This window comes from Heptranchias perlo, chromosome 2 (genome assembly GCF_035084215.1).
Source record: "Heptranchias perlo isolate sHepPer1 chromosome 2, sHepPer1.hap1, whole genome shotgun sequence".
Classification (NCBI taxonomy): domain Eukaryota; kingdom Metazoa; phylum Chordata; class Chondrichthyes; order Hexanchiformes; family Hexanchidae; genus Heptranchias; species Heptranchias perlo.
Window position 1 is genome coordinate 8,946,029 of NC_090326.1, and position 13,778 is coordinate 8,959,806.

General features: G+C 46.4%; 1 protein-coding gene and 1 long non-coding RNA gene across 2 annotated transcripts in view; both read right to left on the reverse strand.

The window, feature by feature from the left end:
* Positions 1-2,160, reverse strand: part of glb1 (galactosidase, beta 1) — a 181,087-nt gene extending 178,927 nt beyond the window's left edge. The window contains exon 1 of the mRNA XM_068000075.1: positions 2,047-2,160. Within this exon, the coding sequence (XP_067856176.1) occupies positions 2,047-2,145 (99 nt within the window). The 5' untranslated portion in view covers positions 2,146-2,160. The remainder of the gene's footprint in view (positions 1-2,046) is intronic.
* A 4,034-nt stretch (positions 2,161-6,194) lies between these two features.
* On the reverse strand, positions 6,195-11,894 carry LOC137332919 (uncharacterized). The gene is made up of 2 exons (XR_010965759.1): positions 10,115-11,894; positions 6,195-6,486 (listed from the first exon to the last, which is right to left on the reverse strand). It is a non-coding gene; the product is annotated as an uncharacterized lncRNA (long non-coding RNA).
* Between the last annotated feature and the right edge of the window lie 1,884 nt (positions 11,895-13,778).

Sequence of the window (13,778 nt, forward strand, 5' to 3'; positions counted from 1 at the left end):
GATACAGAGTGAGGGTGAGGGAACCTGCTGCCTGATACAGGGTGAGGGTGAGGGAACCTGCTGCCTGATACAGGGTGAGGGTGAGGGAACCTGCTGCCTGATACAGGGTGAGGGTGAGGGAACCTGCTGCCTGATACAGGGTGAGGGTGAGGGAACCTGCTGCCTGATACAGGGTGAGGGTGAGGGAACCTGCTGCCTGATACAGGGTGAGGGTGAGGGAACCTGCTGCCTGATACAGGGTGAGGGTGAGGGAACCTGCTGCCTGATACAGGGTGAGGGTGAGGGAACCTGCTGCCTGATACAGGGTGAGGGTGAGGGAACCTGCTGCCTGATACAGGGTGAGGGTGAGGGAACTCGCTGCCTGATACAGAGTGAGGGTGAGGGAACCTGCTGCCTGATACAGAGTGAGGGTGAGGGAACTCGCTGCCTGATACAGAGTGAGGGTGAGGGAACTCGCTGCCTGATACAGAGTGAGGGTGAGGGAACCTGCTGCCTGATACAGAGTGAGGGTGAGGGAACCTGCTGCCTGATACAGAGTGAGGGTGAGGGAACCTGCTGCCTGATACCGGGTGAGGGTGAGGGAACCTGCTGCCTGATACCGGGTGAGGCTGAGGGAACCTGCTGCCTGATACCGGGTGAGGCTGAGGGAACCTGCTGCCTGATACAGGGTGAGGGTGAGGGAACTCGCTGCCTGATACAGAGTGAGGGTGAGGGAACCTGCTGCCTGATACAGAGTGAGGGTGAGGGAACTCGCTGCCTGATACAGAGTGAGGGTGAGGGAACTCGCTGCCTGATACAGAGTGAGGGTGAGGGAACTCGCTGCCTGATACAGAGTGAGGGTGAGGGAACCTGCTGCCTGATACAGAGTGAGGGTGAGGGAACCTGCTGCCTGATACAGAGTGAGGGTGAGGGAACCTGCTGCCTGATACAGAGTGAGGGTGAGGGAACCTGCTGCCTGATACAGAGTGAGGGTGAGGGAACCTGCTGCCTGATACCGGGTGAGGGTGAGGGAACCTGCTGCCTGATACAGGGTGAGGCTGAGGGAACCTGCTGCCTGATACAGGGTGAGGGTGAGGGAACTTGCTGCCTGATACAGAGTGAGGGTGAGGGAACCTGCTGCCTGATACAGGGTGAGGCTGAGGGAACCTGCTGCCTGATACAGGGTGAGGGTGAGGGAACCTGCTGCCTGATACAGAGTGAGGGTGAGGGAACCTGCTGCCTGATACAGAGTGAGGGTGAGGGAACCTGCTGCCTGATACAGAGTGAGGGTGAGGGAACCTGCTGCCTGATACCGGGTGAGGGTGAGGGAACCTGCTGCCTGATACCGGGTGAGGCTGAGGGAACCTGCTGCCTGATACCGGGTGAGGCTGAGGGAACCTGCTGCCTGATACAGGGTGAGGCTGAGGGAACCTGCTGCCTGATACAGGGTGAGGGTGAGGGAACTTGCTGCCTGATACAGAGTGAGGGTGAGGGAACCTGCTGCCTGATACAGGGTGAGGGTGAGGGAACCTGCTGCCTGATACAGAGTGAGGGTGAGGGAACCTGCTGCCTGATACAGAGTGAGGGTGAGGGAACCTGCTGCCTGATACAGGGTGAGGGTGAGGGAACCTGCTGCCTGATACAGGGTGAGGGTGAGGGAACCTTCTGCCTGATACAGAGTGAGGGTGAGGGAACCTGCTGCCTGATACAGGGTGAGGGTGAGGGAACCTGCTGCCTGATACAGAGTGAGGGTGAGGGAACCTGCTGCCTGATACAGAGTGAGGGTGAGGGAACCTGCTGCCTGATACAGGGTGAGGGTGAGGGAACCTGCTGCCTGATACAGAGTGAGGGTGAGGGAACCTGCTGCCTGATACAGAGTGAGGGTGAGGGAACGGGAACCTGCTGCCTGATACAGGGTGAGGGTGAGGGAACCTGCTGCCTGATACAGGGTGAGGGTGAGGGAACCTGCTGCCTGATACAGAGTGAGGGTGAGGGAACCCGCTGCCTGATACAGAGTGAGGGTGAGGGAACCTGCTGCTGAGTGCAGGAGATAATAAGAACACTTACTGCCGAGTACAGACAGAGACTAACAGCCGCCAGCAGCCCCACACTCGATCGCATCTTCCTTGTTGCTCTCTCCATCAGCTGACTGGAGCTGTCAATCATGGTGACGTGTTCCCGGGGTGGGGTTCTGTTTCCCGGGGAGGAGCGGGGGAATGATTGACAGGTGGGGGATGATTGACAGGTGGAGGAGCGGCTGCTCATCCTCCCACTGCACCCTGTTTGTTGCAGGGACCCTGCTCCTGAGCACGGGTTCTGCACTCTCCCCACCTTCCTTCTCCCCCTCCCTTCGGTCAATGGAGGCACAAAATGCCAGTGCAGCTGGCAGATTGCTTCCATTCCCAGCACTCAATGGTACTGTTTGGGGCAGACTGCAGTGACATTTTAGTAAATCGCAGGATGGTCCGCTCCCTGCATAAACTGCCTGTCTCCTCTCGCAACAGCGCCACTGGAAAATGTGCTGCTCACAGGTCGCAAAAGTTACTTTTTGTGCTGTATTATGGTTTCGTGCAGTGTTTAACAGGGTAGGACCAATCAAGGGTGGAGGAGAAAGTCTAAGTGTTAAGGTTTAAGGTATGGGGGGGGTAATTTTAAATACATAATTTTGCCTCAGTGTGTACAAGTTATGGTGGAACAACTGACAACTAGAAAAAGGAATCAGGTCAGTGGATAAGTCTCTTGGGAATGCACCCTAGACAGCATGGTTCAGATGAAGCCCGTCCCAGCGGAACAGCTCCCTCCTTCCCCGGTACAATCATCTCACCTGATGATGATTAACTAAACTTAATTTAATTAATTAAACAAGGCCAGCACTTGGTTCGACCTAAAAATAATTTGATTGGCATTGTAGTAATCAATTAAATAAATAAAATAGTTATGACAGGGCAGGAGATGTGTTGCAGCTGCAGGATGTGGGAGCTACTGGACACTTTTGTCCAGGGCGACTACATCTGCGGTAAGTGCCTGCAGCTCGAGGAACTTCGGCTCCGAGTTGAGGAGCTGGAGTCCGAGCTGCAGACATTGCGAGGCATCAGGGAGGGAGAAAGTTACCTGGACACTTTGATCCAGGAGGCAGTCACGCCCCTTAGACTAAATACTGTAGAACTGGCACGTGTGTGCCAATTCTACTGTATTTGACTTAGTGAGGCAGGTACGGGGATCCAGGAGGTAGCATTGCAGGACCCTCAGCCTCTGCACTTGTCCAATAGATACGAGGTTCTTGCAGCTTTGTGGACGAGTGCAGGGACTGCAGGGAGGATGAGCAAACTGGCCATGGCACCGTGGTTCAGGGGGCCATTCAAGTGGGGGGAGTAAAAAGGAATGTGGTTGTCGTCGGCGACAGCATAGTTAGAGGGATAGACACTGTTCTCTGCAGCCAAGAGCGAGAGTCCCGAAGGCTGTGTTACCTACCCGGTGCCAGGGTTAAGGACATCCCCTCAGGGGTGGAGAGAAACTTGGAGTGGGAGGGGGAGGATCCAGTTGTTGTGGTCCACGTAGGTACCAACGACATAGGTAGGACTAAGAAAGAGGTTCTGCTGAGGGAGTTTGAGCAGCTAGGGACTAAATTAAAAAGCAGAATGACAAAGGTGATAATCTCCAGATTATTACCTGAGCCACGAACAAATTGGCGCAGGGTAAATCAGATCAGAGAGATGAATGCATGGCTGAAAGATTGGTGTGGGAGAAGTGGGTTTCGATTAATGGGGCACTGGCACTAGTACTGGGGAAAGAGGGAGCTGTTCCATTGGGACGGGCTTCACCTGAACCGTGCTGGGAGCAGTGTTCTGGCAAACCGAATAACTAGGGCGGTAGAGAAGGCTTTAAACTAAATAGAGGGAGGGCTCAGGTGGGGTGAAGTTTAGATTGATAAAGAGAAAAGACAAGGAAGTAGTACAGGAAAGTGATGGAGGTAATGATAAACAGAGTGTGTCAGGAAGGGACAGAGCGTACGAACATAAGAGTGCACGAGCAAATGGGGCAGGGGTAGGAAAGAATGGTAAAAAGACAAAATTAAAGGTTCTTTATCTGAATGCGCGCAGCATTCGTAATAAGATAGATGAATTGACGGCACAAATAGAAACAAATGGGTATAACCTCGTGGCCATTACAGAGACGTGGCTGCAAGGTGACCAAGGTTGGGAGCTAAATATTCAGAGTTATTTAACATTTCGGAAGGATAGGAAGAAAGGTAAAGGTGGTGGGGTAGCTCTGTTAATAAAAGATGAAATTGGTATAATAGTGAGAAATGATCTTGGCTCAGACGATCGAGATGTCGAATCAATTTGGGTGGAGGTAAGAAATAGCAAGGGAAAGAAATCACAGGTGGGAGTAGTATATAGGCCCCCTAACAGTAGCTACACTGTAGGGCAAAATATTAATCAGGAAATAAGGGGGGCTTGTAAAAAAGGTAATGCAATAATCATGGACGATTTTAACTTTCACACAGATTGGACAAATGAAATTGGCAAAAATAGCCCTGAGGAGGAGTTTATAGAGTGTATTAGGGACTGTTTCTTAGACCAATACGTCGGGGAACCAACCAGGGAACAGGCCATTTTGGATCTGGTAATGGGTAACGAAACAGGATTAATTAATGATCTCAAAGTAAAGGATCCCTTGGGAAGCAGTGATCATAACATGATAGAATTTCACATCCAGTTTGAGAGCGAGGATCTTCGGTCTGAAGCTACTGTATTAAACTTAAATAGGGGCAATTATAAAGGAATGAGGGCGGAATTGGCTAAAGTGGACTGGGTAAACAAATTAGATGGTATGATGGTGGATAAGCAGTGATGAACATTTAAAAAGATATTTTATGACTCACAACAAAAATATATCCCCGTGAGGAGGAAAGACTTCACAAAAAGGGTTAACCAACCATGGCTAACTAAGGAAGTCAAGGATGGTATCAGGTTAAAAGAAAAAGCATACAACATGGCAAAGATTACTGGTAAGCCCGAAGATTGGGAAAACTTTAAAAACCAGCAAAGGATGACTAAAAGAATAATAAAGAGGGAGAAAATAAATTATGAGAGTAAACTAGCAAGAAATATAAAAGCTGACAGTAAAAGCTTCGACAAGTATATAAAAAGGAAGAGGGTAGCTAAAGTAAACATTGGTCCCTTAGAGGATGAGACTGGGGAAATAATAATGAAAAACAAGGAAATGGCAGAGGAATTGAACAGATATTTTGTATCTGTCTTCACAGTAGAAGACACTAATAATATACCAATAATAGTAGCAAATCAAGGGGCAAAGGGGAGGGAGGAACTAAAAACAATCACTATCACTGGAGAAAAAGTACTAGGTAAACTAATGGGTCTAAAGGCTGACAAGTCCCCTGGATCTGATGGCTTGCATCCGAGGGTCGTAAAGGAAGTGGCTACAGAGATAGTGGATGCATTGGTTGTAATCTTCCAGAATTCACCAGATTCTGGAAAGGTCCCAGCGGATTGGAAAACTGTAGACGTAACACACCTATTCAAGAAGGGAGTGAGACAGAAAGCAGGTAACTATAGACCAGTTAGCCTATCACCTGTCATTGGGAAAATGCTAGAATCCATTATTAAGGAAGCAGTAGCAGGACATTTGGAGACTCATAATACAATCAAGGAGAGTCAACATGGTTTTATGAAGGGGAAATCGTCAAAGAGTCGGGATAAAAGGGTCATTTTCAAAATGGCAATCTGTAACTAGTGGGGTGCCGCAGGGCTCAGTGCTGGGGCCTCAACTATTTACAATATATATCAATGACTTAGATGAAGGAACAGAGTGTCTTGTGGCCAAATTTGCTGATGATGCAAAGATAGGTGGAAAAACAAGTTGCGATGAGGACACAAAGTGTCTACAAAGGAATATTGACAGGATAAGAGAATGGGCAAAAATTTGGCAGATGGAATATAATGTGGGAAAATGTGAAGTCATTCACTTTGGGAGGAAAAATAAAAAAGCAAAATATTATTTGAATGGAGAAATACTACAAAATGTTGCGGTACAGAGTGATCTAGGTGTCCTCGTACGTGAAACACAAAAAGTCAACATACAGGTGCAGCAGGTAATCCGGAAGGCAAACAGAATATTGGCCTTTATTTCTAGGGGGATGGAGTATAAAAGCAGGGAAGTCATGCTACAACTGTACAGGACGTGACACCAAATGGTAATCAATGTCTCATTTATTAATAGTTAAATCAAAAATGTAAAAGTATCAAATATTAGACTCCAAAGATCGAAACAATATTACTCCATTTGATCTCTGGGCAGAAGTCGTAATTAAGTTGCCGACTTAGTCGTTTCAGGTTTTCCGACAGTGAGGTAGACTTCTGACAGGTGTTCTTCTGACAGCTGGGTGAACTTCGCTGATTCCTCTGCTCCGAGCTCAAAAGATGTGGGCTTTTGTGTCCCCCGGCAGGAAACTCACACCATATATGGAGTTGTTATTCATAAGACCTTTATAGATTAACAACATTGTTTTTCAAAGAATTCAAGATGCTTATCCTATTTTATCATTATCATCTAACCATAAGACCCTTTGCAAGGTTGTTTTACAAGGAGGCGAGTTTGTTTGACCACACTTATCTAGCTAGCTCATCATGATCCTGGTCTTATTGCTATCTTTGGATTATTGTTTCATTTTTTGGGTCATTGTTCCTCTTTTACCACATAGCTGCCTAGCCTCACAATGAGGGTAACAAGGCGCAGTCTCTAGTCAAAGGTTAACAGTTTACAATTCAGCAATATAAGCCGCACACTCAGCACAATACACAGCACCGCCTGCAGAGCATGATGGTCAGTAACATTAAGAGAAAGATGTCAATTTTTTCCCCGTTTCCAATATTCTTATAGATTCCGCAACTTGAGGGAGAGAAGACCCAAGAATTCGACCCTTCACTTATTTAATCAATCTAATCCAATAGGGGAATGGTTTGGAATGGTACACATTCTGTTTTAACTTAGAGACCTGCGGACCGAGTAGGTAGACACTATTAGGGAGACGGTAACCAGGACTTGTATGATCAGGAAAGCAAATGATGCTAAATGTGCTTATGGGGATTCACCAGCACTTTAGACATTCTCCCACCGTGATATGATTTAGCCCCAACGCTTTGTGCAGCTTTCTCTACTTCCTTGTTATCCTGCTGCATTTTGACCAGATGTTTCTGAGGTAACATTCTATCCAAGATGCTTTTAAGACTGAATGATAAAGGGGGAATAGGGTGCCCGAATAGAATTACAGCCTGTAATACTTCCTCTATCAACTCCCCATGGATCTGCAGCCTGTGACGTCATGATCAACTATAATTACCGGGGCGACCTTAGTTCGAACTCGTGGGAGGGGGTTACATATCCCATTGACCATGTTAGTGGACACTCCCTACCTCCATTTTTGTAAGTTATCTCATGGTCATGTAACAGTATTTCCCACTTCCTTGGTGAGCAATATGAGTAGCCTGCCGTTGGGATGTTACCCGCATGTCACAGAGGGGTGATTCATTGTTAACAATTCAGCGATATAAGCCGCACACTCAGCACAATACACAGCACCGCCTGCAGAGCATGATGGTCAGTAACATTAAGAGAAAGATGTCAATTTTTTCCCCGTTTCCAATATTCTTATAGATTCCGCAACTTGAGGGAGAGAAGAGCCAAGAATTCGACCCCTCACATGACTGGTGGTTCTGAGTGTAATTAGTTTCACAAGTCCAGGCATGACCCCGTTGAATACAAGATTCAAAGTTCATTGCCCCCCACCCCCCCCCCCCAAGACCAAATAGGGCAACGGTTGATAGAATTCAGTCAAGGTAGTTCCTTCTAACCGTCCCACCGACTGTACAGCAAATAGAGGCAGGCCAGATTGGTTGCCCAGTGTAAGGAACTCAGTCAACAGCCCAAAGATTTCCTGGGCCCCACGCTGTTTGCAAGGCACTTCGGCAAAATGTAGCTTCGCAAAGCATCTTACTAGACAGAGGTTAGTTTCGCCAGGTAACCACTTGATCAATTGTTCATCCATTATCCAAGTGGGTAATTTTCCCTCAACTATGTCTCTCAGCCCTTCTGCTATTCTCTCCTGCCAATGGCTCAGATACATGCTGTACACCACCTCCTTAGAGACCTGAGACGCAATGGTTTCTTGATTGTATACGATGTCGTTAATCTTATCCCGGCTTGCCTGGACACCCTGGACTATTTCATTAAAGGACAAGAGACCGTTTGATCTCTCATTGATCAGGTCTAGGTTACCGTCATTTATTTTTGATTAATAACTTCCTCTGTCAGTCTTCCCTGATGATAATACTGATTTTCTGTATCTAACCTGTTAAATACTGCTCCTGTCGCAGACACCCAATCAGTGATAGATCTGGGTTGTTGGGTGTGCATGATTCCGTCCCTATCCCGTTTTTCCTTCCGCTGGCTCCCTGCCGTCTGCTTGCGGAACCCCTCTAATATCTGAGTTAATACCGCACGGGCCCAGTTAACACAATGCGTTTCACATAAACCTTGCGGAAGCGTTCCATTGCTTAAATCGACAGTGGTCGGGACCGCCTCGTATCTCACATTTGTGTACACAAGGTGATGAGCAGCCTGAACCACCAATCTGTTACACAATCCATCGGAAAACAAAGCCCCGTCACAACTAGATTCAACCGGGTGATATTTTTGTTTAACTTGAATTTTTATAGAATTCCTTTTAACTTGTGATGGATTTTCTGATTCCAGTGCAACTATATCGTCCCTCACATCATTCATGAACATGGGGAAAATAAAGCTGCCACACTAATTCAGCCACCCCGTTAGGTTCAGGAAGCACGATATATGGCACACTGTAAGAGGATGCGTATACCGTCTACCCACCCTCTCGGTGCACACCCCAATGATCAGAGGATGGAATCCTTAGTGGAAGTCGCACCATCCTTTGTCGGGATGGGATAACACAGTTCTCCACGGCCACACATGGAGGGTTTCTGTCTGGAGGGTAATGTTTACTTGCATTTTTGTAACACTGAGGCCATAACAGGCACCAATATCTTAGCCCCAAATTAGTAATTCTGCTGGGTGTAAAGTAAAATTGTTAACCGCCAAACTGGACATATTGGGCATAATTTAAACCTGAAGCTGGGAAGGGGATGGGAGATGTCGACTCATGAATGGAAAACCCTGAAGTACGGGTTTCCCGGACGTCCTTACGATTTTGATATAAGGACGTCTTTTATTTGTTTTGTCGGATTCCCGTCCGAAAGGCCAGCCTGATTGATAGGCTGGTCTCAGTCAGACGGGAGAGGAGAAAGGAAGAGGAGAGTCTTAGATTCGATGGAAGGTGGGGGGGAGCATGAGGGCATGGGGTCATTGCAGGGGGGGAGTTAGTCATCAGGGGGGGTCAGTCATCGGGGGGAAAGTAAGCTATCGGCGAGGAGTCAGTCGTCGGGGGGGGGGGGGGGGGGTGAGGTCAGTCATCACGGGTTAGTTACCGGGGTGGGGGGGTCATTAAGGGGGTCGCAATCGTTGGCGGGGGGTGGCGATCGTTGTGGGGGGGGTTGCGATCGTTGTGGGGGAGGTTGCGATCGTTGTGGGGGGGTCGCGATCGTTGTGGGGGGGTCGCGATCGTTGTGGGGGGGATCGCAGTCATGGGGATGGGTCGGAGATCGTCGGGGGGGGCGCTCGGAGAACGTTGTGCGGAGGTGGGGGGGTCGCTGCAGGTAGGCTTGTTGGGCCTGGGGGAAGCACTACAGCTCCTCCGGGCCCACAAGCCGTGCTATAAAGATACTTATCTGCAGTTTCAGGCCTTCTCGCCTCCTCTCACACGGTGTGAAGGAGAAGGCCCAGGAATCCCGACCCCCAGAAGGTTGAAATCGTGAAACCTTTCAAAATGGAGGCCCGCAGCCTCTTTGAAAGGTTTTAGTGACTAACCCGCCTCCTGGGAGCAGGGTGGTCGTCCGCCCTGGTGAAAACCAGAAATGGGCAGGTTGGAGGCGGGCTGGGGGCCGGTTGGGGGTTGGTCTGAAATTGTTGCAATTTTCAATGCCCTCCCTGCCCGCAACCCACCCACTTTTCCCATTTAAAATCCTGCCCATGGTGTCACCTTGTGTGTAATGCTTCTTGTTAGTTTTAACGCAAAACCTTCCTCTCTCCAAAAAAAACAACGTCGGTCCTTTTCAAATTCAATAGTGCAAATAGAACATTCTTCATCCAGAGTGAAACCAGGAGCTGGCAGTGCACTTTGTAAAACGTCACATCCAGAGTGAAACCAGGAGCTGGCAGTGTACTTTGTAAAACGTCACATCCAGAGTGAAACCAGGAGCTGGCAGTGTACTTTGTAAAACGTCACATCCAGAGTGAAACCACTAGCTGGCAGTGGACTTTGTAAAACGTCACATCCAGAGTGAAACCAGGAGCTGGCAGTGTACTTTGTAAAACGTCACATCCAGAGTGAAACCAGGAGCTGGCAGTGTACTTTGTAAAACGTCACATCCAGAGTGAAACCAGGAGCTGGCAGTGTACTTTATAAAATGCCATATCTGCACAACCAGGATCCACTTTTCCTGGAACAGCATGAAGTGCTTGGTGCAATCCAGAACCATTCTTTTCCCCTTTACTGATGTCTTCGATCTTCAAATAATTTACAATCATCCTCCAACAAACCTCCAGTGGGCATGTAATTGGCAAATGAATTTCAATGTAGATAAGTGTGAGGTGGTGTATTTTGATAGGAAGAATAAGGAGGTCACATACTGCTTGGATAATAAGAGTCTAAATGTGGTAAAGGAGTAAAGGGATCGCAGGGTCCAGAGACACAAATCACTAAAAATAGGTTGATAGGACCATAAAAAAAGCGAAGCAAGCACTGGGGTTCATTTCTAGAGGGATAGAATTGAAAAGCAGAGAGGTTATATTAAACTTGTATAGAACCTTGGTTAGACCACACTTGGAGTACTGTGAACAGTTCTGGTCTTCATATTATAAAAAGGATACAGAGGCACTGGAGAAGGTGCAAAAAAGATCTACTAGGTTGACACCAGAACTGAGAGGTTATAACTATTTGGAAAGATTGAACAGGCTGGGGCTCTCTTATCTAGAAAAGAGAAGTCTGAGGGGTGACCTGATGGAGGTCTTTAAAATTAGGAAAGGGTTTGATAGGGTAGACGTAGAGATGTTTCCACTTGCGGGGGAGACCAGAACTAGGGGTCATAAATATAAGATAGTCACTAATAAATTCAACAGGGAATTCAGGAGAAACGTCTTTACCCAGAGAGTGGTTGGAATGCGGAACTCGCTACCACAAGGAGTAGTTGAGGCGACTGGCATAGATGCATTTAAGGGGAAGCTAGATAAACACATGAGGGAGAAAGGAATAGAAGGATATGCTGATAGGGCTAGATGAAGTAGGGAGGGAGGAGGCTCGTGTGGAGCATAAACACCAGCATGGACCTATTGGGCCGAATGGCCTGTTTCTGTGCTGTACATTCTATGTGAGTCCATCGATTCCACTTTAAATACTTTCATTGGTTTTACATCAGCAGATAGCATTGGTATTGTCAGTATCACTGGAATCAGTCGTGGAATAATCTCACTCTGCTTACCAAGCTTCCTGGCATAATCCACCAATCCTAGTCTTTGCACTTTACACCAATCCATATTCCCATCTGATTTCCAGATTTTCATTTGTTTGTCCAATATAAAATTTAGGATCCAATTATTTTCAATAGCATTTAACCCCCTTTTGAATCAGAACATTGTAAAAACCCTCCATACATAATTGCTTTTAAGGTCAGTCGTTCCTTAGTCTTTCAAAAGCAAAATACTGCGGATGCTGGAAATCTGAAATAAAAACAGAAAATGCTGGAAATGCCCAGCAGGTCAGGCAGCATCTGTGGAGAAAGAAACAGAGTTAACGTTTCAGGTCGATGACCCTATTTCTTGCTAATTTACTCTTACATTCAATTTTCTCCCTCTTTATCAATTTCTTGGTCATCCTTTGCTGATTTCTAAAACTCTCCCAATCTTCAGGCTTACTACTCTTCTTGGCAGCATTGTAAGCCTCTTCTTTTAATCTAATACTATCCTTAACTTCTCTAGTTAGCCATGGTTGGATCACTTTTCCAACTTTTCGTTTTTATTCCTCAATGGGAACGTATATTTGTTGAGAATTATGAAATATTTCTTTAAATGTTCGCCATTGCTTATCTACCGTCATATCTTTTAATCTAATTTCCCAATCAACCTTAGCCAACTCGCCCCTCATACCTACGAAATTGGCTTTGTTTAAATTTAAGACCCTAGTTTTGGACTTAACTACATCACTCTCAGACTCAATATGAAATTCTATCATATTATGATCACTCTTCCCCAGAAGATCACTTACTATGAGATTACTAATTAACCCTGTCTCATTACACAATACAAGATCTAAAATAACCTGTTCCCTGGTCCCTCGATATATTGTTCTAAGAAACTGTCTGGAATCCATTCCATGAACTCATCCTCCAAACTACTTTTGCCAATTTGATTTGCCCAGTCTATATGAAGATTAAAGTCCCCCACAATTATTGCATTAGCCTTGTTACAAGCTCCTCTAATTTCCTGATTAATACTCTGTCCCACACTATAACTACTGTTAGGGGGCCTATAAAGTATTCCCACTAGTGTTTTCTGCCCCTTGTTATTTCTTAGCTCCACCCATACTGATTCTACTTCCTGATCTTCCGAGCCAAGATCCTTTCTCACTTCTGCCTTTATCTCATCCTTTATTATCAGGGCTACCCCCCGACCCCCCTCCTTATGGGCATTTATGGCACATTTTACAGTTTCTAGGCCCCTGTCATATTATACTCCCTAATAATAAATGTAATTAATATCACATTGTCCATTTTGCTTCACCTCTGGAGAAAGCACAAAGAATTATTTCTTCCACCTCCAGTTTCTTTGGAGACTCGGAGTAGAACACCCTACACAATCCTGACCTGATGTCTCGACTGTCTGTGGTCTTGAGTGCTGAGCACTTTGCTACCGACTAACTTCCCTGTTGGACAGCTGTAGACCCACAGGGTCAAAGTCATCCCAAATGTGGAACTAACGCTGGGTGAGGCAACACGATTTTGCAACTTCTTTGCAGTACTGACTGAAAAGAAGGCGGAGCCAGCTTCATCATCAGCTCCACACTCTGTCAGATTTCAACTCAATTTAAAGAAACTTTGCTGAATTGTGAAGAAAACAATCGATTTAGATCAATAATCTCACAGACATAAAATAGGACATGGTGCCGTAACTGTATAGTAATTCTCCAAACTCTTTTGACTTCTCCTTATACATTTAACAGTGGTACGATGCTTACAAAACACAATGAATAAAATGCTTATATTAAACGATCGGGACTACAAAGGGTGAACGCTGCTTCAGTTTTGTGAAAAAAGAGGAAATGGAGCCTGCTGCAGCCTGCACGCTGCAGAGTGCAACACACTTAAAGAGACAGTACACTAAAAACTAACGAAAAATCCAGTATCTTGTAACAGTAGGAGAGACGGAATCTTCCCTTTTCACCTTTTCTCCTGTTTTAGATCATTTATCCTTTATCTCTGATCTGAATTTTCAATCGCTGATGTTTCCTACTTAACTTAATTTTATACCAATTTAAAATCTCATATGGGAAAGACCATTTATCAGGCTTGTACTGGCTCTCTTGTTTAAACATTTCCCCCGTTGCTGGAAGGATGGGGTATAGTGAATGGAAAGGAGGTACTGGAGAACCA